The sequence below is a fragment of the Rhincodon typus genome, unplaced genomic scaffold (genome assembly GCF_021869965.1).
Source record: "Rhincodon typus isolate 14 unplaced genomic scaffold, sRhiTyp1.1 hic_rhity00000719, whole genome shotgun sequence".
Classification (NCBI taxonomy): Eukaryota; Metazoa; Chordata; class Chondrichthyes; order Orectolobiformes; family Rhincodontidae; genus Rhincodon; species Rhincodon typus.
Window position 1 is genome coordinate 3,252 of NW_025966357.1, and position 27,847 is coordinate 31,098.

The 27,847-nt window shown below is 41.1% G+C and overlaps 1 protein-coding gene across 1 annotated transcript in view; it reads left to right on the forward strand.

The window, feature by feature from the left end:
- Positions 1-557: 557 nt before the first annotated feature.
- LOC109924945 (protein furry homolog-like) overlaps positions 558-27,847 on the forward strand; it is a gene marked incomplete at its 3' end in the record, with an annotated part of 43,467 nt that continues 16,177 nt past the window's right edge. Inside the window, exons 1-7 of the mRNA XM_048621502.1 lie at positions 558-688; positions 6,462-6,569; positions 8,384-8,621; positions 8,731-8,916; positions 14,915-15,001; positions 20,168-20,436; positions 27,216-27,405. Of these exons, the coding sequence (XP_048477459.1) occupies positions 558-688; positions 6,462-6,569; positions 8,384-8,621; positions 8,731-8,916; positions 14,915-15,001; positions 20,168-20,436; positions 27,216-27,405 (1,209 nt within the window). The remainder of the gene's footprint in view (positions 689-6,461; positions 6,570-8,383; positions 8,622-8,730; positions 8,917-14,914; positions 15,002-20,167; positions 20,437-27,215; positions 27,406-27,847) is intronic.

A 27,847-nucleotide genomic window follows, 5' to 3' on the forward strand; every position in this document is an offset into this window, starting at 1 on the left:
CTAATTGGTCCGAATGGTCTGTTTCCATTCTGTATGACTGTGATTCACTTTCCAGCATCTGCAGTGGTTTTGATTTCTTTCCTTTGAACATGATGCTACTTTGTTGATGGTTTTTACAGCACAAAAGTGGAAGTCTCCCTCAATTCGCAGCTTAATGGATTGCGCAATGCAGCTGTCTTTGACAGAATTGCTGACATCAGTTTTCATTTTATGCTGTGAATTTGCAGAGTACTAAAGTTGCTGTTGGTTTTTGTGGAATGCAATTTGTAACTACTACTGCAAAATTCAGGCCTTAATATTTTTGTAGAAATGCCAGAGTATCATATTTCTAGTTAATCTCTCATACATATAACATTTATAATAATTAGTGGTACTTACATCTCCAAAAATTTGCTTTTATTTTCAATTTAAATGCTATCTGCTCCATCTGTCATTTGTAATATAGTTTCAAGCAGGTTTACTTCTAAACATTTCACATATGCTTCACACTTTTGTCGTTGTTAAAAATTTGAGCAAAGTATGATAGTAACAATGCCAAATCATCTTTCTCCATAGGGATGTCGCTTTACTATCCACAAGTGAGAAAGGCTCTTGATTGTATTCTCAGACATTTGGACAAGGAAGTGGGAAGATCAATGAGTATGACTAATGTACAAATGTCTAACAAGGAGCCTGAAGACATGATCACGTAAGCACTGGAATCATAAGCTTGTTTTTAAAGAAATCACATAGGTTAAATATTTTTGGAAATATGAATAGTAATAGCAACTAACATGCTTTCAGTTAGAATTTTAGTATGGTGAGAAAATCTCTTTGAAATGCGTTCATGTGGAATCATGGAATAGTACAACATAGGCACAGCTTATTTGGCTGGTCATGCCTACGTCAACTATTTGGTGTACTTATCCAAACAGTCCAGCTTCCCTGCTCTGCTACAGCCCAATGCTGTGCCAAACCCGCACCACTACCACCACCCCCACCAAACTCCTGGCATTCCCTGGAAGTATTTATCCAGTTCCCTTTTACCAGTTACTGTTGTGCTTTTGTCCCCACCAAACTCCTGGCATTCCCTGGAAGTATTTATCCAGTTCCCTTTTACCAGTTACTGTTGCGCTTTTGTCACTTTTTCACGAAGTGTATTCTAGGCTACAACTTATAAAGCACTTTCTTCCTGTCACCTCTGCTGCTTTTGCAAAGAATTTTTATCTGTGTCCTCATTTTACTGTTCTACTGCTGGAAACCATCTTTATTCACTATCAAAACTATTATTTTGAACACCACTATCTATGTCCTCTAAACCTCTGTTCCTAGGAGAATAACTCATTTTCTCTTGCATTTTCACATAACTGAAGTAATCATCTCATATACGTTGTTATAAACCATAATTATAAATCTCTAAAAAAATGTTTTCTGCATCCGCTGTCTAATATGTGGTGCCCAGAATAGAGCACAGTACACCAACTGGGGCCTGATCAGTGTTTTATGAAGGTTTAATAATAAAACCAAAGATGTTATTTGTTTTATGTTTTAAATGTCACTCTTATCAACTTGTCCTACCAGCTTCAAGGTTTTGTGTGCCGCAAGTTTTTCTGATGCTTCACTAATTTTAATACCACTTAGTTAATATTGTGTTTATTCATCTTCTCACCAAAATATCTCACTTCACACTGCTTTTGTTTAATGTTATCTGTAACGCGTCTGTCTGTTTTGTAAGAATTTTTTCTTCCTGAAGTCTTATTACTCTCCGCATTGTTTTCTGAATTTCCAAGTTTTACTTCATTGAGCTTTGAAATATGGTTTCAATTTAAATTCTAGACATTAATATGTAACAATAGAATAATGATCCTAAACCAAGATTGAGAAGAACACAATTTTGTTTTATTTTAAAAATATACTTTATTCGAAGAAAATTATTTTGTGTACATTCAAAGGTACTAAAGCACTTCTGTACATATAAAGAAAAACAGACATTGGAATTTGACCTGACCTGCAGTTGCAAAACCAAAAGCATTTCCTACTCATGCAGGAAATTATTTGCATACATTTTGAGACAAAGAGAGGGTTTGATAACTGAACGAACCCTCATCATACCTCCTCAACTTCCTGCATGTAGGCAATCAATAGTGAGGTTCTCAAAGATCTTCCTCCTGGTCAGTTTTCCCTGTCTCTCTCACCTTCTGAATACTTTTGAAGATGACGACTGTCTTGATGTTCCCATTGACTGTTTCCTATCTGTCTGTTAGAGATTTAAAAGAGGGGCCTTATGGTTCTCCATCCTGTGTAACCCCTTTTGACCATCTGAATGTCTTCTGGGGTCAGTGGTTTCATGTTCAGCTTCCACGTTCTCTTGTTGTCCTGCTTGTTGCCCTGTAAGTGACAATTGGCCAACAGGAGGCAGTGGCCAAAGAAGAACTCCTGCTTGACATCAGATCTGACTGAGAACGCTCTGTCTGACATCATGCAGCTTGGCGTCTTCACCCATTTCCATCAGGAATCTGGACATCATGCCCAGTTTGCTGTTAGTCCCTCCGGATCGTCCAGCCACGTCGACGATGTGGTTGAAGTCTCCCCAGAATGATCAGCCTGGGAGCTGTTGTAGGATGGCCAGCTGCTCACTCTTTTTACTGCCTGGATGTACATATTAATTAGTCCTAAGGAAGCGTTTCTGTACAAAATGTTTGTTATGAGAAGGCGCCCGGCCATTACCACCTTAACATCAAAGTTGCTTCCCTGCAGCAGAATACCCAGGCTGGAGGAACAGTACTCGCTATCCCCCGACCAAATCAACGGCCTGTGGGCCCAAAGCTCAACCATTTCCTGTAGTTCCTGAGGTGCGGTATCCCACACTCCTGCAGAAAGAGGTCTGCTTTGATTTGGACAGCTCAGTCAACATTGAAACACATTGTGTAGTGGCTTTTATGCTGCACACATTTACACTGGCAATTTTCAAACCCATTTTTGAAGATCTTTAAGATGATCAATTTGGCTGGTATCTGTTTTCCTGCAATCTTGTCACTGGGAGGTGCTCTTGCAGCCTGTGGTATGGGCAAATTGCTGCACCTTTGCAGGACTGAGATAGCTATCCTGTTCCTCCCTGGGGGTGTTGTCGCAATCAGGCGTTATCAGGGTGTTATCCTTACTTTCAGTCTGCAAAGCCACATTCACTATCCATATTTTCTGTCCCTTTGTTAACTTCATATCACCTTGACAGTGTCCCTTTAATTCCAAGGGCTTTAATTTTGTCAACAGCTTTCGTATGTGGTACTTAATTAAAACCATGTTGAAAGTCTATTTCATAAAAGAATTCAATCCAAGAAAAGCAAACATTTTTTTGTAGCAATCCACGATACCTTTGAGTTACTGGCCCTATTTTCCATGTTTACTGAAGGGCATAATGCTGGTTGGTTTTTGTTTGCATTCGGGTGTATAAGTTAAGACACAATATGATGTTTTAGAGAATGGCTTTTGCATAAGTGTGTGCAGAATCAGGTTTTTATATTGTGTCTAATTTGTTTGAGTTGATTGTTCTTGCACGCTTTTATGAAAGAGAACTGATCATAAAGCATTCTGTTGCCTTCAAAACCTCCATGCCTCCCTTCAGTTAGGAGGCCTTCAGCAATGTGTATTCATTCGTGGCCAATGAAATTCCCAGCGTCCTTAACTGTCAGCTGTATGTTTTGTTTGCCTCTATTTAATGAAGAATTATAGCACGATTGAGCAAATGTTTCACACCTTTGTTACAGTTCAGCTGAAGTTGAACTGTAGTTCTGAGTTCCTTGAGGAATATCTGTTTAAATAAAATTTGAGTCTTTAATTTTTAACCTATTGCAGTCATAAGATGTAGTAAATTATATTGTGTTCAGTTGTGAACTGCATATGTCATATGAATGTATTACAAGTCATTATAATAATTTATATATTACTGCAGATGAAATTTACCGTAATGATACAAAAGCCGAGCTAACTATAAGCTTCAGTTATATGGCAAAATGAAGCTGGGGTTGTTTCCTTACTGCAAATGGGTCCAGGGGAAATTTGGAGGTGTTCAAAATTATGAAGGTTTAATAGAATAGATATGAGGAACTGTTTCCACAAGGAGGATGATCAGAGGAAATAGATTTAAGATAATTGGAACAAAGAATGTCTGGGGGAAATGAGAAGTTATTTTATGACCTGGAATGTGTATCCTATAAGTGTGGTAGCAGTAGACTGAGCAAACTTTCAAAAGGAAGTTGATTATGCCAATGTAAAGAGAGGTAAACACACCTTATGATTAGCAGACCAATAGGTGAAAGAAAATGAAAATAATTTCAGCAATGTCCTTTGGCCTGAAGACTGAATACAAAAAGCAGCAAAGAATGACCAAGAAAAGTGAGGGAGGAAGCAGTGTATGAGAGAAGGTTGGATAGAAATATAAAAACAAATCATTATAGTTCTGCAATTCTTTCAGTGTAAATAAAGGGAACATTGGTCCTCCAATGAGCAAGTCTGACAAACAGGAGGGAGGAAATGAAAGTGCAAGTGTTATCTGTATGATTGCGTGGAAGGTGCCATGGGGCGTGGTGATGAAGTGTTTGGAGTGATGGAGGAATGAACCAAGGTGTCATGGAGAGAATGTTCTCTGTGGGATATTGACAGTGGAGGGGAGAGGAAGATGTTTTTTTGAGGCAGTGTCCTGTTGGAGATGGCAGAGGATGATGCTTTGCATGTGGAGACTGGTGGGGTGGAAAGTGAGGACAAGGAGAGCCCAATCATTGTTCTGGGAGGGAGGGAAAGTGGTAAGAGCGGACCTGCAGGAAATAGTTCGGACATGGCTGAGGGCCACAGTAGGGTGGAGGCTAGAGGGGAGAGTGCTTGGTAAAGTGAAAAAGGAGGACATCTCGCAAGCATCCTGGTGAAAGTTGACATCATTGGCAATGTTCCATATGAGAACAGGAAGCTGTACCGATGACATAAAACCTTTGTAGGACTAAAAGAAATCATGTTCCAGATACTCCACAAAGAGGCAAGTCTAACAGGGTACACCTTTGATGTGAAGAAAATGAAATGAGTTAATGGTTCAAAGTGAGAACAAGCTCGGCCAAGCAAAGGAGGGTGGTAGTGAATGGAGCACTATATAAGCCTCTTTTTACGAAAGAAGCAGAGAACCTTCAGACCATCCTCGTGGGAAATGGACATATTGAAGGATTGCACCTCAATGGTGAAGTGGAGGTGGTTGAAAGTTGTGGAACCAACATAAAACATCACAAAAATGACAAGTATAAGTGGGAAGAGACTGAACAAGACATAAAAATATAGAGTCAAGGTAGGAAGAAATAAGACCATTGACACAGGAACTTGCTGAAAAGACGGGTCTGCCCAGGCATCCTCTAGTGGATTTTGGAAAGGAGATAGAAACAGGCTGTGCAAAATTGAGAAACTACAAGGAGGAATTAGTGGAAGGAGATCTTCAGGGGAGGTCAGTGACAGTCCTTGAAACAATACCGGATGCTGAAACAAAAACAGAAGTTGCTAGAGAAACTCTGCGGGTCTGGCAGCATCTGTGGAGAGAAAGCAGAGCTAACGTTTTGGGTCCAGTGACTCAGTTCCAAAGAATTGTCACTAGACGTGAAACATTAACTCTGCTTTCACTGCACAAATGCTGCCAGACCTGCTGAGTTTATCCAGCAATTTCTGTTTTTGTTTCAGGTTTCTGCATCTGCAGTTCTTTGTTTTTGTACAGCATACTGAAAGCTTGTTTCCTTTTGTGGAAGAGACAAAAGGTAGAGGAAAAGGTTTAAAAAATAATGTGTCTCTCATTTAAGGTGGTGAGAATGCAGCTTTGCTTTGAGGCGGATAGGCAATGGCCTAGTGTTAATATCATTAGACTATTAATCAGAGACCCAGGTGATGTTATAAGGACTTTGGTTCAAATCCCACCACAGCAGATTGTAGAATTTGAGTTCAGTACAAATCTGGAATTAATAGTCGAATGATGATCAAAAACAAAGTTGCTGGAAAAGCTCAGCAGGTCTGGCATCATCTGTGAAGGAGAAAACAGTGTTAACGTTTCGGACCCGAAACTTTGTTTTTGTTCCTGATTTACAGCATCCGCAGTTCTTCTGGTTTTTTTTTTAGTCGAATGATGATGTCAGTTCTTTGGGTGGGTGAGCAATTAGAGATGACCAATATATGCTGGCCTAACCACCAATACCCACATCCCATGAATGAATGGATACAAAAAATGGTTCATGAATCTTTGGAGCACTTCATTGAATATTTTTAAGGCAGACATCGCTTTTTGGTTAACAATAGAGTTGAGGGTATGGGGGTAGGCAGAGAAGTGGATTTGCAGCCACAATCAGATCAGACCCAATTTTGTCAATGTTGGAGCAGTCTCGGCACTGAAGTAATGCTCCTCATTTCTGTGTTTGTATGTTTAATGTGGTTAATATTTTCATCATGTTTTCATGTTATAATAGAGGTGAACGAAAGCCTAAGATCGATCTCTTCCGGACGTGTGTGGCTGCTATTCCCAGGCTGATTCCTGACGGCATGAGCAGGGCAGAACTTGTTGAACTCTTGGCAAGGTGATGCATTTATTTTACTTAAAAAAAAAAAAGAGTTACTGGTTATAGATGTTAGATGTTACACATTACATGCATGTTGCAATGCACAAAGCATTGAATTGCATATCAAGTGAATCTTAAGATATCTCTAGATCAGCAAGATGTGTGGCAGCAAAATAGAAATCCATCCCCGTGTGGAGCAGACCAATCATACTCATGCTCATTCAGTCAATTATACCAATCTGCAATCCTTGAGTGAGTGTGCCTGTGTATCTTTAACCAGCATTATGAATTTTCTGAGGAGACATACTTTCAAAGCTTTTCATCTTGTACTCATCAGGAGGAGTGCAAGAATGACCAGTTCAAGTTATCACAACAGTTTATACTACATGATTAAAAAGGTGCTAATTATTTGGCAAGTTGGTGTGCAAGGTGTGCAATGGACAGTGGACAAAGGACAAAGAAACAAATGACTCACTAAAGTCCCAGGTCGTTCAAAAAAATGCTGTGTTGCCTATGGATGCATGTTGCTAATAGCAAGCAGAAATAAGTCACATTCTGTGATCGCCTGATCAGATTACTATTCACTGTGTATTGTTCAACCTTGTAAATGCCCAAAACCCACCACTTTATGATCTGAAAATTTTCTACTCTACCTCCAAATACGTTGATAATTAACAAGTTAGGTAAGTCATCTATTCTACTACTACTTATTGACTGTGCTCATGGTATTTTCCACTAACAGAATGCTATTGTTGGTCCAAACAGACACACTGACTACCGTACAATTGTACAGTGTTGTGTATTAATTTCACTGACAGAGGAATATCAGATACATGAGCTGTGCTTCCCAATGATTAACTGATTGATTTAATGAGTAGATTCCTTTTGTTTGTTCATAATGATCAGCAAAACATAAATCAATAACAAAAACAGAAATGGCTGGAAAAGCTCAGCAAGTCTGGCAGCATCTGTGAAGAAAAGTCAGAGTCAACATTTAGGGTCCGGTGACCATTCACGTGGATCACCAGAAGTGAACCGTTAACTCTTACTTTTCTTCACAGATGTTGCCAGACCCGCTGAGCTTTTCCAACAACTCCTGTTTTTATTCCTGATTTACAGCATCGACAGTTTTTTTGGTTTTTACATAAATCAATAAGTTTGCTCTTGGATACGATTCCAGGATTGGGCAGGACTAGCTAAACTGTATTGAATGTGTAAATAGTTTAAGGTGATCAGTTGAACTCATACTGGGGCTAATTTACATTTGCTGATAGTGACCTACGTTCACATGCAGGGATCCATTCTCTGCAAACAAAAGGTATGGGCTCAAGCCTTGCACCATTATTTGAATTGCCCAGGAGTTTGGGGAGTCTATAGTTCCGGTGCTGAGTCCATGGCAATGCCTTGGCCAGAGTTGATTCAGTAACTAATAGGCTCCCCTTTTACCTCTTGTATATCTTGTGATCATTAGAGAATTAACAATCTTGTGTTTATTCTGATAAGCATAAGAAAAACAGATTCATCAATTATCAACTTCTGTGCTACCAGGTGACCATTGTAAAATTGCTGCTTTTAAAATTATGAGAGCAAACCTTGACTTTCAAAGAAGGAAACAACTGATGTTGGAAAATGACACCCAACTTAAGCCTGAGATAAAATGCTGATAACCTGAAGCAGTAACTCCATTTTCTTCTCCATAACTGCTTCTGTATTTTCATTTTCTTTTTCTTTTATTTAAGACTTAATAACATATGTCTTTATAACTCTGGAGAGGAATATATAATGAATTTGTATTCATGGTAATTAGGCATAATATTTACTTTGTTTTGTAGACTCACCATTCACATGGATGAAGAGCTTCGTGGTTTGGCATTCACTACTCTACAAGCTTTAATGGTTGATTTTCCAGACTGGAGGGAGGATGTTTTGTCAGGGTTTGTGTCATTCATTGTCAGAGAAGTGAACGATGTCCATCCAACGCTCCTAGATAACTCTGTCAAGATGTTAGTCCAATTAATAAACCATTGGAAACAAGCAGTTCAATCTCAAATGAAAGGTCACGATTCCCAGGTAAAGATGAAATTTATGTTGAATCTGCACCACTTCATTACACAGTTCAACCACTAATTTGTTTTGTGACCTAACACTTCGTACTTAGTAACTGATCTACTATCCACAGCGTGGAGTTCCTAATGGAACTGCCCACACATTACCAGTGGAACGGAGCCCTTATTCATCAGTCTTCCATGCAGCAGAAGGTTTTGCCTTAGTGGTTCTCTGCAGCTGTCGGCCAGCCACCAGGAGACTTGCTGTCAACATTCTAAGAGAGATTAGGACTTTGTTTACAGCTTTGGGTGTTTCAAAGGTTAGTACTAACCAACAGATTTTGCTGCATTATTAACAGTTATGTGATGCAGACTAATTTTGTAATTCTTTTACTGCTCATTATTAACCGATTCAAAGAAAAAAATGATCTGTATTTATAATATCAGGGGCATATGCTTACTTACAGGTAAGTCTTTGAAATTAAAGTTTGTTTTGACCAGCATTTATAACACCAATCGTCCTTGGATTGTTATATCAGAAATTGTTTAACTGAAGCTACTTGTGTTGTTATTTAGAAACGTAACTTAGTACTGTATTCAATTAGATCCATCAGAGTTTGCAAAACAAAATGGCACAAACATTTGTATTCAGCCCATTTGTCCAAACCTAAATCTATAGTGCTGTCTTCCTTTACTTCACATATTTACTCAACTGTCCTTTGGAATAAGAACATAAATAAGAGCAGGAGTATGCTATTTGGCCCCTCAAACTTGCTGCACTATAAGGTCAGGGCTAACTAAACTCCACTTTCTTGCTTGCCCTCCATAACCCTTGACTCCAGTGTAGACCAAAAATCTGTCTAATGTGGCCTTGAGCATATTCAAAACTTATTGACTACATTTAAAATAAAGGTAATGGTCTCTTCGTCAATCATTCCTTGTGGAAAAGTGTCTCCAGCTCTAAAATATGAGTCTAACCCTTTTGCTCACTGGTGGATCATTTTAAATAAAACTTCTAAACACATAAATAGTTTTTCCCTATTCATTTTATCAAGATCTCTCCTAATCTGACCACTTTCAACAGTCTAGAAAACAGACTTGACTGATCTGAGTTTGTGAATGAATAATCTAATGAACTGCATTAAGAGTTAGCAAGTATAATATGAGGATAGAATTCAAAATATCAGATAAAACAGTCATAAGTTGGACTTGAGATCCCAATTCTCAAATATTCTTTTTCTCAGTAGGTCAAAGGCTGAGCTAGTAAAATGTAGATAATGAAGAATTACATCATCTATGTCCCCATTCATTGAGATGAGACCTCAGTGTTATGGAAAATGAATGAATAATTTTATTGTCACTTGTCACATATATCTCGAAGATACAGTGAAAAGTGTTTTGTCACCACAGCCTGGCGCCATCTTAAGCTATAAAAAGAATAAAAATAAATTACTTAAATAGGAGTTAATTTGCTGTTCAAATTGGATCCCAAGGACAGCTCCAAGGCTTCTGCAAGATCTTTGGAAGGTGTTTCGGTCTTCAAGGAGCTCCAGGAACAGCAATGATGACACCGGGGCCCCAGAAGACCCTGGCTCTGCTGCCGTCTAACACCGCCAAGAGTCCAAGCTGTGGCTGTACTGCTGTCAGAAGTCCCTGCTCCAGGCACTGCTGCCGCTACCAGGATCCACACGTCCATCATCAGCCTTGAACTACATTATTCAGGATCTCACTGTTGTTCCTGACAGGATTCATCACAAATTCAAGAAAATTGCAAGGAACACTGACCTTGTAAAGCTTTTGACTCAGTCGATCATAGTCTTACCAAGTATCCTCCTCAAATTTGGCTACCCTTAGGAAATTGTCACTCTCCTTCGTCTAGTCCCAATGGCGTGCAAGCTGTGATCATTATGCACAAAACTGTCACAGAGCCCAGTTCTTTGACAACACAGGTTAAACAAGGTTGTGTCATTGCAGCAACTCTTGTCTTCATTTCACTTGCTACAATACATATCGGATGATGGTGTAGATTTGATTCAATAGACTAGTAATCCAGAGGAACAAGCTCTGCACTGGAGATGTAGGTTTGAACCTGTTGGAATTTAATTTTTTTCATTTGTGGGATGTGAGCATCACTGCCTGGCCAGCATTTCTTGCCCACCCCTAGTTGCCCTTGAGAAGGTGGTAGGGAGCTGCCTTCTTGAACCGCTAAATCCTCCTGCTGTAGGTCGACCCGCAATGCTATTAGGGAGGGAATTCCAGGATTTTGACCCAGTGAAGTGAAGGAACGGCGATATATTTCCAAGTCAGGATGGTGAGTAGCTTGGAGGGAAACTTGGACGTGGTGATGGTCCCATATGTCTGCTGCCCTTGTCCTTCTAGATGGAAGTGGTCGTGGGTTTGGAAGGTGCTGTCTGAGGATCTTTGGTGAATTTCTGCTGTGCACCTTATAGATAATACGCACTGCTGCTACTGAGTGTTGGTGGTGGAGAGAGAGGATGGTTGTGGATATAGTGCCAATCAAGTGGGCTGCTTTGTCCTGGATGATGTCAACCTTCTTGAGTGTTATTGGGGCTGCACTCAGCCAGGAAAGTGGAGAGTATTCCATGTGTCTTGTAGATGGTGGACAGGCTTTGAGGAGTCAGGAGGCGAGTTACTCGCTGCAATATCCCTAGCTTCTCGCCTGCTCTTGTAGCCACTGTGTTTATGTGGTGAGTCCAGTTGAGTCTCTGGTCAATGATAACATCCAGGATGCTGATAGTTGGGGACTCAGTGATGGTAACACCATTGAATGTCAAGGAGCAGTGGTATGATTGTCTCTTATTGGTGATGGTCATAGCCTGGCGTTTGTGTGGCATGAATGTCACTTGCCACTTGTCAGCCCAAGCCTGGATATTGTCCAGATCTTGTTGCATTTGAACATGGACTGCTTCAGTATCTGAGGAGTCACGAATGGTGCTGAACATTGTGCGGTCATCAGCGAACATCCCCACTTCTGACCTAATGATGGCGGGAAGGTCATTGATGAAGCAGCTGAAGATGGTTGGGCCCTAGGACATTACCCTGAGGAACTCCTGCAGAGATGTCCTGGAGCTGAGATAATTTACCTCCAGCAACCACGACCATCTTTCTATATGTTAGGTATGACTCCAACCACCGGAGAGATTGCCCCCTGATACCCATTGATTTCAGTTTTGCTAGGGCTCCTTGATGCCACACTTGGTCAAATGCAGCCTTGATATCAAGGGTTGTCACTCACCTCACCACTGGAAATCAGCTCTTTTGACCATGTTTGAACCAAGGTTGTAATGAGATCAGGAGTTGAGTGGCCCTGGCAGAGCCCAAACTGGGCATCGCTGAGCAGGTTATTGCTGAGTAGGTGCTGCTTGATAACACTGTTGATGACACCTTCAATCACTTGACTGACGACTGAGAGTAGACTGTGGTAATTGGCTGGGTTGGATTTGTCCTGCTTTTTGTGTACAGTCATCCTTGGGCAATTTTCTACACTATTGGGTACATACTAGTGTTGTAACTGCACTGGAACAGCTTGGCCAGGGGAGCGGCAAGTTCTGGAGCACAAGTCTTCAGTACTATTGCCGGAATGTTGTCAGGGCCTGTAGCCTTTGCAGTATCCAGTGTCTCCAACCGTTTCTTGATATCACGTGGAGCGAATCGAATTGGCTGAAGACTGGTATCTGTAATGGTGGGGACCACTGAAGGAAGCCGAGAAAGATCATCCACTAGGCACTTTTGGCTGAAGATTGCTGCGAATGCTTCAGCCTTAACGTTTGCACTGATGTGCTGGGCTCTTCCATCATTGAGGATGGGGATATTTGTGGAGCCTCCTCCTCCAGTGAGTTGTTTAGTTGTCCACCACCATTGACAACTGGATGTGGCAGGACTGCAGGGCTTAAGTCTGATCCGTTGGCTGTGGGATCGCTTAGCTCTGTCTATCACTTGCTGCCTTTGCTGTTTGGCTTGCAAGTTGTCCTGTTTGGTGGCTTCACCATGTTGATACCTTATCTTCAGGTATGCCTGGTGCTGCGCCTGGCGTGCCCTCCTGCACTTTGCATTGAACCAGGGATGATCCCCTGGCTTGATGGTAACGGTTGATTGAGGGATATTCCAGGCCATGAGGTTACAGATTGTGCTGGGGTACAGTTCTGCTGCTGTTGATAGCCCCCAGTGCCCAGTCTTGAGTTGTTAGATCTGTGCGAAGTCTGTCCTATTTAGCATGGTGATAGTGTCACACAACACAACACAACACAACACAACACAATGGGAGTTATTCTCAACGTGATGGCGGGACTTCGTCTCCACAAGGGCTGTTCGATGGTCACTCTTACCAATATTATCATGGACAGATGCAACTGCAGCTGGCAGATTGGGAAGGATGAGGCCAAGTATGATTTTCCCTCTCATTGGTTTCCTCACCACCTGCCGCAGACCCAGCCTAGCAGCTATGTCCTTTAGGACCCAACCAGCTTGATCAGTAGTACTGCTGCTGAGCCACTCTTGCTGTTGGACATTGAAATCCCCCATCCAGAGTACATTTTGTGCCCATGCCATCCTCAGTGCTTCCTGGAAGTGTTGTTCAACATTGAGGAGTACTGATTCAATTAAATTCAATTAATTAATCTGAAAGTTACTCTCTGTTTTTGATTGTAATTTAAAAGAAGTCTGGTTCACTTATGTCCATAAGGAAAGAAAATCTGTCTGGTCAGGTCTATATGTGTCTGCAGACTGAGAGTAATGTGGTTACTGTTAACTAATCTCTGATGTAGCCTAATTAGCCATTTAGTTCAAGGTCATTTGGGATGGGCAATAAATGTTGGCCTTACCAACAATACCCACGTCCCATGAAGAACAATGAAAAAAAACTCCACTACAGCAAAATATCTACAGGCATGCAGATAAATTACAAAAGAAATAGGAAACTGTTAAATCTTTGCCACCTTCAATCCAAAACTCGGTCACTTCAACCTCAGTCATTGAGCTTCAGTGTGCAAATGACACTTTGATGTGTGTGCATTGAGAACCAAGGTCCAGGTCATTATCGATTCCTTCTCTAAACATATGAGAAATGACCTTTCATTAAACACCTAGGAAAACAAGTTCCACTTCCAACCTGCTCGATTAGCACAACACTGCATCAACTAATTTCCCTTCATCCACCCTTTAATTAAGCTCTCCGACAATAGATTTGGCAAACATGATTTGCCTGTTGTCTGTCTGTCTTGACTGTCTAGTTATACTATGCTCTGTTGCCTTATCCAATAACAGATTCTAGCATTTTCCAAACACTAATGTCAAACTAAGTGGCGTATAGTTCACTGTTATCTGTGTCTCTCATATATTAAAACATAGAAGATTTTTGGGAGAATTGACTGGGTAGATGTGGAAAAATTGTTTCCCCTTGTAGGAGAATTGAGGACATGGGGCCATTATCTCAGAACAAGAGGCCCCACATTTAAGATGGAGTCTTGGAGGATTTTCTTTTCTAAGGATGATTTTGATTTTATTGTCACGTGTATTTTACAGTAAGAATATAATAAAATACAGTGAAAGTCTTTCATTTGTCACCATAAAAAGGTGCCATTTTAAATAGTTTAAGAATAAGAAAAAAATGTATAGCTTGAAGAGAGCCCATTAGTCCTTAGCCAGCTCATCACCTTCAATGACACTTGCGCTGCCATCCCTCCACTACACCTTTGCCACTATCTACACCAGACCCAAGTAACATCAAAGTTGCCATCGTCAGGTGCCATCTTTGCTGCTGGGCCAATGGCAAGTGCATCTGTGGAATTCTTTACTGCAGAGGGCTGTTGAGGATGGATTATTCAGTGTATTCAATGCTAAGATTGATTCCCTTATTGATTAAAAATCTGTGGCTGTGGGTAAAAGGCCGGAAAGTGGAGTTGAGGATTATCAGATCAGCCGTGATCTCATAGAATGGCCTGCTTGTTTTCCTACATCCAATGGACTTACTTGATTATATGCTTAAATGTTCTGCCTTCTATAACCCATGATGACTGTTCGGAAGTGTAGAGCATTCTGGAAGATTAGAACCAATGCATCCACAATCTCTGCATCCCTAAGTCAATGCATCTGAAATCTTCAGGACATCCACCATTATGTAAGGTGTCAGTGCTATAATTTCTTATGTATTTTGCTGGAATTCCAACCAGTTACATTGATGTTCCTGCTAGTTTGCCTAATAGGCAGCAATGTGTGCCTATTATTTTTACGATGCTGTAGTCCAAATCCATTATTCAAATTAGCGAAATGGTGCAGCTGAGAAATTTTCTTTCGTTTCAGGGAGATGAAGAGCTGACAATTGATGTCATGGATCGATTAAGCCCTTCCATCTTGGAAAGCTTCATACACCTTACTGGAGCAGACCAGGTAGATCAATGAGCTGGAATTGTTTGATACTTCATTCTTTGAAGGTCAACGTCGCTTTAGCAATTTTGACAGTATTAACAAACGTTTTGTGAATTATGTATTTAAACTTTTTTGCCCAACATTGGTTCTGTCTTCAGCTAGTGAATACTAAAGATGCAAAACAATTTATACACACCTGTAATGATCCCAGACTGACAATTTGATAAGCTCTGGTTTAGAACCAGTGAGTTTTTTTAAGGAGAAATATTGTAACATCTAGGTACTCACTTAGAGCATAAAGCAAAGGATACCGTGGATTTGAAAGAAACACAGTAGTAATCTTTATTAGACAAAGTTAGAACAATAACACAATCTGCAGTACATGTCAAACTTACGTTTTAACAGAAATGGGGGAGGGGAAGGGGGATCTGAAATAAATAAAGAGGGGGAGGACGGTGATAGCAGGTAGGTCGTGGTGGGGATTGGTCAGTGAGGTGGGAGGAGCGGATAGGTGGGAGAGAAGACGGACAGGTCAATGAGGGGGATGGGGGGGTGCTGGTTTTGGGATGAGTTCGGGGCTGGGAAGATTTTGAAGTTAGTAAAGTCCACATTGACACCATTGGGTTGTAGGCTTCCAAGGCGGAATATGAGGTGCTGTACCTCCAGTTTCCGGGTAGCATCGTTGTGACACTGAAGGAGGCCCAGGATGGACATGTCGTCTAGGGAGTGGGAGAGGGAGTTGAAGTGGTTCGAGACTGGGAGGTGTTGTTGTTTGTCGCCAACTGAGCGTAGGTGCTCTATAAAGAGTCTCCGAGCCTCCGCTTGGTCTCACCGATGTAGAGGAGGCCACATCGGGAACAGCGGATACAATAGACCACATTAGTGTTTTAACATCCCTTTCCAATTAGATTGAGGAAAATGTAGGTAAATGGCACACTGTGGTCAAACACTCCACTGCGTACAAAAAGCACGTGCAGTCAAGAAATCCCATGGATTTCTCAGCAGACCCCATTTTCCCATCTCCGTTACTGTTGAAAACAGGGCTTCAGAACTTCCTCAAAAGCTGCCCTGTCACATACAGCCTCAGCAACTGCTCACATTCTTAGAGCTCACTCTCCCAGTTGGAGACTAGGCACCCCTAAATTATGGAAACTGCACTCCAGCGCCTACTCAGAAGTACAATTTCAGCTTTTCACAGACACGTAGCTTCACCACACTAGTACTGCATCTGTATTTCTCTAATCTTGTTAAGCTGCACAAAACAAACATTGCTTATGGGCTTCGTTCACTCACAGTTGCACATCTTCTGAGCCTTAGAGGTTCCAGGTTGTTTCCTGAGCCCTAATTCAAACATAACAGATTTCTCCTCTGTATGCCTCTGTCCAACTGTTTATAATTGACTGTTCAGTAACTCTTGCACTTAATTATTTGGTAGCACAGAACTTGAGTATTTCTCAAATTTTGGCAAGCTTTTTTGTCTTGTACTCATCTGGACAGTTTGCAAGGAATACTAAATGAAAGGGAAAGCAACGTTGGTATTGTATAAGAGTGTTGGTTGTTAGGCAAGTGTACTCTGACAGAACCACTGCCATGGAGAATGAACGATTAAGTAATGAATGACAGTTAACTGCCAAGCTTTGTTTTAATTTCAAAGCAGCCTCGTTAACTGATTACTGCAGGTATTGTCCTGAGAAATGAACCAAAAAATGTCTGTCATGTATTTTGTTGTGTTGAAATAGGCACAGAGAATGTATGTACTGTTCCTATCTGCAAAGTACAGGACCCTGCCTTAATAATTTAGTAGTTCCAGTATTTGTAATTGCAGCATACCACGAATCTGACTGACAAACCCAAATTGGTTAACGGCATAATTCTTCATTCATTCATGACTGTGTCACAAATATTGTCTAATTGCCATATCTGTTTTAGTGTTGGACAGTGTGTTCAGTGTATTCTAAGTTTACAAGCATGGTCTAGATTGGTACAGTGCTTACTGTGTTGCGAACAGCTGAAGAGGCATGTTGTTCGATCCTATCATAAGATGCATGGAACAAGAGTAGGCCATTGGCCCCTCAAGCTTGCTTCACTATTCAGTAGGATGGTGGCTGATCGACATTCCTCATGTCCACTTTCCTGCCCTTTCCCCATCACCCTGGATTCCCCTACTGATCAAGAATCTGTCTATCGATCTATCTCAGCTTTAATATACAGAAGAACTCTGGCCCCACAGCTGTCTGTGGCAAGGAGTTCCAAACACACCCAACCTTCTGGAAGTAAAAAATCCTCCTTACCTCAGCCATTAAATTGGCACCCCTTTATTCTGAGACAATGCCTTCTAGTCCTAGACCACCACCACTGAGGGGAAAAATCCTCTCAGCATGTCTTGAAGAACGCAACATGTTTCAATGAAATCTCCTCTCATTTTCCTAAACTCTGTTGAGTAGAGTCCCAACCTGATATCTTTTCTTAAATAAGGAGACCAAAATTGCTCACTCTATTCCAGATGTGGTCTCTTATGTGGTTACAGTGAGACCTCTCCCCTCTAAATAAGGGCCAACATTCCATTAGCCTTCCTAATTACTTGCTGCACCTATGTGTTAGCTTTCTGTGTTTCATGCACAAGTACCCTCAAAGTCCTTTGTGTTGCAGCCTTCTGCAGTTTCTCTCCATTTAAATACTATCCTGTTTTCCCCCTTCTAAATTCAGTAAATGCTCATTTTCCAAATTATATTCCTTTTTCCAATTTTTTTGCCTATTTATTTAAACTATCACAATCTGTCTGTCAACTATTTCTATCCTTCTTGCAACCTGTCTTTCTACCTATCTTGCATCATTTGTAAATCTGGCTAAAGCACATTCTTTTTCTTCCTTCTAGTCATTAATATCTATTGTAAACAGTTGCGAACCACTGATCCCTGTGGATCTCCACTGGTTGTGGATCACCAACCTGAAAAAGAACCCCTTATCCCCAATTGCTGCTTCCTGTCCACTTACCAATTCTCTATCCTTACCAAGATATTACCTCCAACACAGTGGGCTGTTAACTTATGACATAACCTTTTGATAGGTACCTTGCCAAACACCTCTGAAATTCCAAATACAACGCGTCTACTGGTTCCCCTCTTTGCACTCCGTTTTTTTCCTCAAAGAAACTCTAATAAGTTAGACACGATTTCCCTTTCATGAAACCATGCTGACTCTGTTTGATTAGATTATGATTTTTCAAATGTTCTGCTATTACATCCTTAATAATTGATACCAATATTTTTCCAACAATAGATGTTAGGCTAATCGGCGTATAGTTACCTGCTTTGTGCCTCCCTCTCTTTTTGAATGGTGTGCCACAGTAGCTGTTTTCCAGGCCTCTGGTATTTCTCTAGAATCCAGTGACTTTTGGAATATTACAACAAATGCATCCATGATCTCTGTAGCTACGTCTTTTAGCATCCTAGAATGTAAACCATCAGGCCAAGGGCCTATCTGCCTTTAGCCCCGTTAATTTGCCTAATGCTACTTCTTTAGTGATGGTGACGGTACTTAATTCCTCCCCCATATTCTTTAGTATTAATGGGATGTTCAAAGTGTCTTCCACCATAAAGACTGAAAAATACCTGCCAAAACCATCTCCCTGATTCATTTTCTACTGAGACTGTGTTAACTTTGACCTCTCTCTTTCTCTTTGTCAGTTTTTATATTCCTTGCTAGTTTGCCCTTATAGTTTATTTTCTCTGTCTTTTGTTATCTTCAGTTCTCTTTTGCTGGATTCTGAAATTATCTCCGTTTTCGAGGCCTCACTGAATTTGGTCTCCTGTATATGCTTTTTCTTTCAACTTCATACTCTCGTTAACATCCTTGTTTAGCCATGGTTAGTTTATCCTTCTTTTAGAATCTTTCCTCCTTACTGGATGTATTTTTGCTGCGGGTCATGAATTACTTGCTGAAATGTCTGCCATGGCTAATCTATCTGCCCAGTTCACTTTAGCTAACTCAATCTTCATTTCATTGTAATCCCTTTTTTTCCCCAAAAGTTAAACACCGTTGTTTCAAAACCAAGTTTCTCACTCTCAAACTGAATATATTATGATCACTACTTTCCAGGGGATCTTTTACTCCGAGATTATTTATTAAATGTGCCTCATTTTCCATTACCAGATAACCTGTTTCATCGTTGGCCCCAAAACACGTTGCTCTGGGACACGGTCTCTAATGCACTCACTGAATTTGTCGTAGCTACCCTTTCCAATTTGATTAACCCAATCAACATGAAGATTAAAGTCACCTATTTATTATTGCTCTATTCCTAATATGTGCTCCTTTAATTTTTTGATTTATATAGCCTTTTACACAGATTGGCTACTGTTCGAGGTCTTTACACTACTACCAATATCTTCCTTCCCTCGCTTTTTTTGTTAACCTCTGCCCAAATAGACTCTACATCATGTGAAACTAGATCATTTCTCACAACTGTGCTCATTTCTTATTTAACAGTGCTTGCCTGCCTCCTTCTCTTTCTCTTTTCTCTCCCAGCTGGAAATTCTTACTTCAGTTCAAAGAAAGCCAGATACTCCAACAGAAGTGTCTGGTTTGTGCAGCTTTCACGCCAGTAAAGCTTGGTTAGAAATCTGCAAGTTATTGGAACTGGAACAAAAACAAAAGTTGCTGGAAAAGCTCAGCAGGTCTGGCAGCATCTGTGAAGGAAAAAAATCAGAATTAATGTTTCAGGTCCAGTGACCCTTCCTCAGAACTGGTTCACTGGACCCAAAACATTAACTTTGATTTTTTACTTCACAAATGCTGCCAGATCTGCTGAGCTTTTCCAGCAACTTCTGCATTTGTTTCTGATTTACAGCATCCACACTTGTTTTGGCTTTGTTATTGGAACTGTCTGTTTTATGAAGAGTTCAGTTAAGTAGAAAACTTAACAGTTTCTCTGGATTTGAGTTTTTAAGAGGGTACTGGCAAACAGTTTGAAACTTTGTTTTCATGTTTGAGATAAGCTCATGCTAGCTGTTAGCTGTTGGTTTGTATTTCATTCTGGGATTGGACTTGACCAGTAGTACCAAATCAGCTGAGACATTACTGTCCTATCTACTAGTCTCTGGAATGGCTTTTTGTTGAACATAACTTGTTAAAGTGATGTATATTAAGAACAAAACTAAGATAATTTTCTTTTTACCCTTCAATTAGACAAACCTGCTGTATTGCCCCACTGGCATAGACCTCCAGACACTTGCAGAATGGAGTTCCTCTCCCATCAGCCATCAGTTTGATGTGGTCAGTCCTTCACACATTTGGATATTTGCACATGTGACACAGGGTCTGGACCCTTGGGTAATTAGCTTATCAAGCTTCCTGAAGCAAGAAAATTTGCCCAAACACTGCCCATCAGCAGTGAGTTATGCTTGGATGTTTTCATACACCCGCCTACAGATGCTTTCTCCACAAGTGGACATAAAGTAAGTCTTTTGAATTTTTTCTTTCAAGCCTATTGTTTGCCATTGCTATTGCGTACACAAATGGTTCCCATTCTCTACTTTTTGGTCCATTAATTGAGTAGTTTAGAATTCAAGTTATAAAAAGCTGAATTTTGATGACCAATGTTGGCTGTAAACATCTTAAGTTAGATTTATTAGGTATATTAATGACCTAGATTTGGGACTGCAAGGCAAAATTTCAAAATTTTTGGGTGACAACTTAGAAGTTTAGTGAACTGAAAGAAGGGTAGTGTTGAATTAAAGTAAATCCCTGATGGGATTTATCCAAGGATTCTATGGGAAGCAAGGGAAGAGATCGCAGGGCATTTGGCAATGATCTTTTCGTCCTCACTGTCCACGAGTATGGTGCCAAAAGATTGGACAGTGGCAAACGTCATTCCCTTGTCCAAAAAAGGGAATAGGAATAACCCTAGAAATTACAGGCCAGTTAGTTTTACTTCAGTGGTGGGCAAATTATTGGAAAGGGCTCTGAGAGATTTATGATCACTTGGAAAGGCACAGTTTGATTCGTGATAGTCAGCATGGATTTGTGAGGGGTAGATCATGCCTCACAAACCTTATTGAATTCTTTGAAGAGGTGACCAAACACGTGGATGAAGGTAGAGCAGTGGATGTGGTATACATGGATTTGAGTAAGGCGTTTGATAAGGTTCCCCATGGTAGGCTCATGCAGAAAGTAAGGAGGCATGGGATAGGGGGAAATGTGGCAGATTGGATTCAGAATTGGCTAACACGTAGGAGACAAAGGGTGGTACAGGACGGAAAATATTCAACATGATGCTCAGTTACGAGTGGTGTACCACAAGGATCAATTCTGGGTCCTCTTCTATTTGTGATTTTTATAAATGATTTGGATGTAGGAGTGGAAGGGTGGATTAGTAAGTTTGCAGATGATACGAAGGTGGGTCGAGTTGTGGACAGTGCGGAGGGCTGTTCTAGGTTACAAAGGGACATTGATAGGATGCAGAGTTGGGCTGAGAAGTGGCAGGTGGAGTTTAACCCTGAAAAGTGTGAGGTGATTCATTTTGGAAGGACAAATTTGAAAGCAGAATACAGGGCTAACGGAAAGATTCTTGGCATTGTGGAGGAGCAGAGGAATCTTGGGTTCAAGTCCACAGTTCCCTGAAAGCTGCCACCCAGATGGATAGAGTTGTTAAGAAGGCATATGGTGTGTCAGCTTTCATTAATAGAGGGATTGAGTTCAAGAGCCGTGAAGTTATGCTCCAGCTATACAAAAGTCTGGTTCAGCCACATCTGGAGTATTGTGTCCAGTTCTGGTCGCCTCATTCCAAGAAAGATGTGGAAGTGTTGGAAAAGGTGCAGAGGAGATTTACCAGAATGTTGCCTGGAATGGAGGGAAGGTCTTACGAAGAAAAGTCGAGAGAGCTCGGGCTTTTCTCTTTAGAACGACGAAGGATGAGAGGTGACTTGATAGAGGTGTACAAAATGAACTGAGGTATAGAAAGAGTAGGCAGCCAGAGACTTGTTCCTAGGGTGGAGGTAGCTATTACGAGGGAACATAGTTTTAAAGTGAGTGGAGGTAGTATAGGGGAGATGTCAGAGGTAGGTTCTTTACTCAGAGAGTGGTCGGGGTGTGGAATGCATTGTCAGAGAGGGTAGTGGAGTCGGCCTCATTAGGGGCATTTAAGCAGCTATTAGATAGGCATATGGATGATAGTATAACGTAGGGGTGGAGGTTAGATAGACCTTAGGATTAGGGTAAAACATCGTGGGCTGAAGGGCCTGTACTGTTCTATGTTCTATGTTCTATGTTCTAAATCAACAAAATCTGGTGAAATAGTTGAAAGTGGCAAGTTAAGTTAAAAGGAGACAAAGGTGAAGCCATATACATTTAGTTTTATTCACAGGACTTGCGTATTGGTGGCTAGACCGACGTTTGTTGTTCACCCCTAACTGCCCTTAAGAAGGTGGTGAGTTGCCTTTTTGAATTGCTGCAGTGCATGGGGTAGGTGTGTCCACTGTGCCTTGAGTGAGGGAGTTCCAGCTCCGCCTTCAATACTATTATCCCTTCCAGACTGGTATCTCAAAACTTCAAGACCTTGGTCTCAGCTCCGCTGTCTGCAACTGGATCCTCAGCTTTCTGACCCACAGACCATAATCAGTGAAGATAGACAACTGCACCTCCTCCACGATAACACTCAACACTGGAGTCCCCCCACCCCACCTCCCCCACCCCCCCAAAGGATGTGTCCTCAGGCCTCTACTGTACTCCCTGTATACCCACAACTGTGCTGCCAAATCCTGAATGAATGCCATCTACAGGTTTGCTGACGTCACCACTGTGATAGGACGGATATCTAAGAACAACGAGTCAGAATATAGAAAGGAAATAAAGGACTTGGTGCAGTGAGAACAACCTCTTTCTCGACGTTGGCAAAACCAAAACCCTGATCATTGACTTCAGAAAGAAAGCAGGAGATAACACCCCCATCTACATCAACGGAGCTGAGGTTGAGAGGGTGGACAGTGTCAAGTTCCTAGAAGTGAAGATAATCGATGAAGATATTGCCCTTCTCCAGTCCTGAAGAAGGGTAATACCTGAAATATTGACTGCTCCTTTCCTCCAGATGCTGCCTGGCTTGCTGTGTTTTTCCAGCCTCCTGTTTGTCTACCTTGGATTCCAGCATCTGCAGTTTTATTGTCTCCTTCCACTCATGGACTCCATTTACACGGCTTTTCTGAAGAAGGGTCTAGACCCGAAACGTCAGCTTTCCTGCTCCTCTGATGCTGCTTGGCCTGTTGTGTTCATCCAGCTCTACACCTTGTTATCTTAAATTTAATCAGGACTTTGATCCAGTGACGCTCAAGAAACAATGGAAGTTCCAATTCAAGATGCTTTGGGCTTGAAGACGAACTTAATGGTATTCTTGTGTATCTGCTGTGCTTGTTCTCGAGGATGGAGGCCACTGGTTTGGAAAGTGTTGTTTTGGAAGCCTTGGTGAGTCATTGCAGGGCATCTTGTAGATAAGGCACAATGCATAGTATGGAGGGTGTGAATATTGAAGGTGCTGGATGAGGTGCCAATTAAGCAGGCCGATTGTCTTGGATGATGCTTGAGTGTTCTGATCTCATAGAGTCAAAGAGGTATACAGCACAGACAAATGGAGACTGTTCCATCACACCTCTGACTTGTACCTTGTAGATTGTGGACAGGCTTTGAGAAATCAGAAGGCAAGTTACTTGCTTGCCTCTACCCTTGAACTGCTGTCTAGCGTGAGTGCACCCACGGTGCTGTTATGATGGATTTGCAGGATCTTAGCTTACTTGATAGTGATGGAATGGAGATATAGTTCTAAGTCAGGAAATTGCATGGCTTGGAGGGGTGTTCCCGTGCATCTGCTGCTCTTACCTCTCTAGGTGGTAGAGGTAGCAGCTTTCGAAGGTGCTTCTGATGGAGCTTTGGTGAGTCACAATAATACATCTTACAGATGGTACGCACTGCTGCAAATGTACATTGGTGGTAGAAATAAGGGGTGTTTATTGTGGTGAATAGGATACCGATCAAGCTGTTTAGTCCTAGATTATGATGAACTCATGAGTGTTATTGGAATTGCACTCGTCCATACAAGTTGAGAGTATTCTATCATACTGCTAATTTGTGCCATGTAGATGATATATTGTGCCGAGTCGGGAGGTGAGTTACTTGTTGCTGAGTTTCTGACACAATATTTATATAGAATCCTAGAATTCCTAGAATGCAGAAAGAGGCCATTTGACCCATCATGGCAGCACCGAACCTCCAAAGAGCATCTGACCCAGAGCTATACCCTACCCATAACCCCGCATTTGCCATGGCTAACCCACCTAGCCTGCACAGCCCTGGACACTATGGGCCATTCAGCATGGCCTATCCACCCAACCTCCACATTGTTGGATTGTGGGAGGAAACCAGAGCGCCCAACGGAAACCTACACAGACATGGGGGGAATGTATAAATTCCACACAGAGTCACCCAAGTCTGGAGTCGATCCCAGGTCCCTGGTGTGGTGAGGTAGCAGTGCTAACCACTGAGCCATCTGCTGTCCTCCTCTTGCATTCTGCGTTTTGGACCAAGGCTGGAGTCGAGTAGCCCAAGTGAAAAGCAATCCGAGTAATAGTGAGTAGGTTATTGTTGAATGAGCGCTGCTGGACTGCATTGATTATGATGCCATCCTTGATTGTGCAGGTGATTGAGAAGAGACTGATGAAGCAGTAATTGGCCTACTGGATTTATCCAACATTTTCTGGACAGGACGTACCTGCTGTAATCTATAGAACACTGACTATTGGGAAGGAGTATTGAAGCAAATCCACAATGGAATTACAGATGGTGCAAACATCTTAGTGTAGTTAAATGAATTTTATTTAAGACAATATAGATTGGAATAGTAGAGCAAAGGGCAGCAAAAGCAAGAATTCCTAGACTCTATTCAGGAGAATTTTCCATATGAATGTGTTTCCAGTCCAATGAGAAAAAAAGCAGTATTAGACATAGTTCATTGGAATGAGATTGTGTTAGCAGGGATCAGTTAATTGAAACTAATCATTGTATCATTGGTGGAAAATAAAGATAAAGAAGCTAAAGTAAGAATAATGAATTGACGGAGAGCTGATTTAAATGAGGCAAGATCAGAGCTAGCCCAGATAGACTGAAACCAAAGATTGATTGGAGAAAACACCTGAGCAATGGGCTGTCTTCAAAATGGAAATGGATCAGACACTGTCAAAGTATATTCTTTCAATAGGAAAAGGCATGACAAACAAATCAAGAAGGGAAGGAAGGTAAGTTATTGAAGAAGTGTGCCTATAAAAGTGTCAGGTAGAACAAAAAATTCAGAGGGAGTTGAAAAAGCAAGTGAGAAGTGAAGACGGATTATATAATAACAGACAGGTAGCTAACATAAAGGGAAATCCCAAAGTCTTCTGTGAGTACATCAGTAGTATAAGTGTGGTAAAAGGAGGAGTAGGGCCACTTAAGTCCAAAAAGAGATTTGGACATGGAGGTAAGAGGCATGGCAAAGGGCTTAAATGCATACTTTGCATTTGTCTTCACCTGCGAGGCAGACACTGCCCAGGCTGTAGTGACAGAGGAGGACGTTTGGTCATTAGAGGGGTTTAGAATAGATAAGGAAGTGGTTTTGAGTGACTTGTCATACTTAAGACACTGGGACCAGATGAGATGCATCCAAGGGTATTGAAGCAAGTGAGAGTGGAAATTCCTGAGGCACTGATGATAATCAGTCAATGTTCCCTGGAATCTGGGGTGGTACCAGAGGACTGGAGAATTGAAAACATTATGCTCTTGTTCAAAATGGTTGTAGAGATAATCTCACCTTTTATAGTTCAGTCAGTTTAACTATGGTAGTGAAATGTATCAAAATAATTATTCAAGAAAGGATGAATAGAAGCTGGGAAAAATATGGATTAATTTGGAAAAGCTAACATGGATTTGTTAAGGAGGAATTATGTGTAATTTGCTAGAGTTTTATTTTGAAGAGGTAACAAAGGGAGTTGGTGAGGGCAGTATGGTGGATGTAGTGTACATGGGCTTCCAAAAGGCATACAATACAGTGCCACACAATAGACTTGAGAGAAAAGTCATAGCTCTCAGACTAAAAGAGTTGGCAGCAAAGTAGGTTCACAACTCGATGAGGGACAGAAAACAGAGTAGTAATTCAATGTTATTTACAAGCTGGAGGAATGCTTGCAATGGAATTCGTTTCGCATGGGTAGGTATTAGGATCATTGCTTTTCCTCATGTGTGTCCTGGAGACAATTTCAAAGTTTGCAAATGATACAAGACAAGGGAACATTGTAAGCTGTGAGAAGAACAGCGTAGAACTTCAAAAGGACATTGACAAGTTGGTAGACTGAGCAGGTAGGTGACTGATGACTTTCAATGTGAAGAAATGTGAGGTGATGCATTTTGGTAATTCACAAAATTACCAAAGAAACAGCCCAAAATAAAATGTATTAGTCTAAAGGATATGCAGGAGCATAGAGACCTGAGTGTATATGTGCATATGTCATTATTGGTGACATGTCAGAAATTAATAGAGCATCAAGTATTCTAGCCTTCATTAATAGGGGTATGGAATACAAGACCAGGAAGTTTATATTGAGCATAAAGGACGCTAGTTAAAGCTGAGCTAGAGTACTATGTATAGCTCTGAGCACTACACTGTAGAAAGATGCGCTTGCATTGGAAAGATGCTGAAATAGTTTACGAGAATGGTTCTAAAGATGAGAAACTTGGTTAAGAAGATAGAGTGGAGAAGTTCGTGGTGTTCTTAGAAAGGATGGTTGAGATGAAATCTAATCATGTTCAAAGTCATGGAGGGTTTGGATAGAGTAGATAGTTCACTATGGCAAAAGAGTTGAAAGCCACAGGAGATAGATTTAAAGTGATGGCAAAAGAAACAACTACAGCATGAAGGAAATTTTTTTTGTATGAATTGGATGATCATTGTCTGGAATTTATTCTGATAGTGTGGTGAAGACAAGTTCAGTGGGAAATCAGAATCAACACAAGAATAGACAGTAAATTCATGGATTATGGGGAGAAAGGCAAGTGCACAGAAATGGCAGGGTTGTTCGTGCAAAGAATTGGCATGGTCACGGTGACCTAATAACAGTATCTATTCTGTGTTTCCGTAACATTGGCAAAAATTTGAGCACTTATAATTTTCAATAGTTTTTCAAATTGATACATTTTTATTCTAATCATCTTTTCCATATAGTAGTCCTATAAATGCCAAAAAAGTGAGCACCACAATCGGCAACGATTCCTACATTGGGCTTTGGAGAAACTACCTTATCCTTTGCTGCAGTGCGGCAACGTGTAGTACAGCTCCTTCAGGATCACTAAGGTGCTCACCTCCAGAGACGCTGGCGTCTACTCCTGATAGTGGATATAGTCTGGATTCTAAGGTAGGTACTTCTTGAAATTTGTATCAGCTTGATAAGATGGATGTTGAGAGATTGTTTCTGCTGGTCAAGGAATCTAAAATGCAGGGTAACAGACTTTGGAGAAGGGCCCACTCATTTAAACTTGATCATTCATCTATACATGTAGTCAAAATTACTGACATCCACCTGTAAGGCTTTGATGTACATCCCTCTGAGAACTGGTATTGTGTAATCGTTAGGCAGTAATGTAATAAATATCCAAAAGCCTTAAGAGAATGTTCAATTTAACCTTAATCCAAACATCCTCTCCCTCTCCTTCACTCTCTCTCTCTCTGTCTCGCTCTGCCTTTGTCTCGCTCTCCCTCCCTCTCACCACCTCACCTCCTGCTCTTACTCCTTCACCATGCTGCCTTTGCTCTCCCCAGATAGATCCGTTAGAAAATCAATGTTAACTTTGATCTCA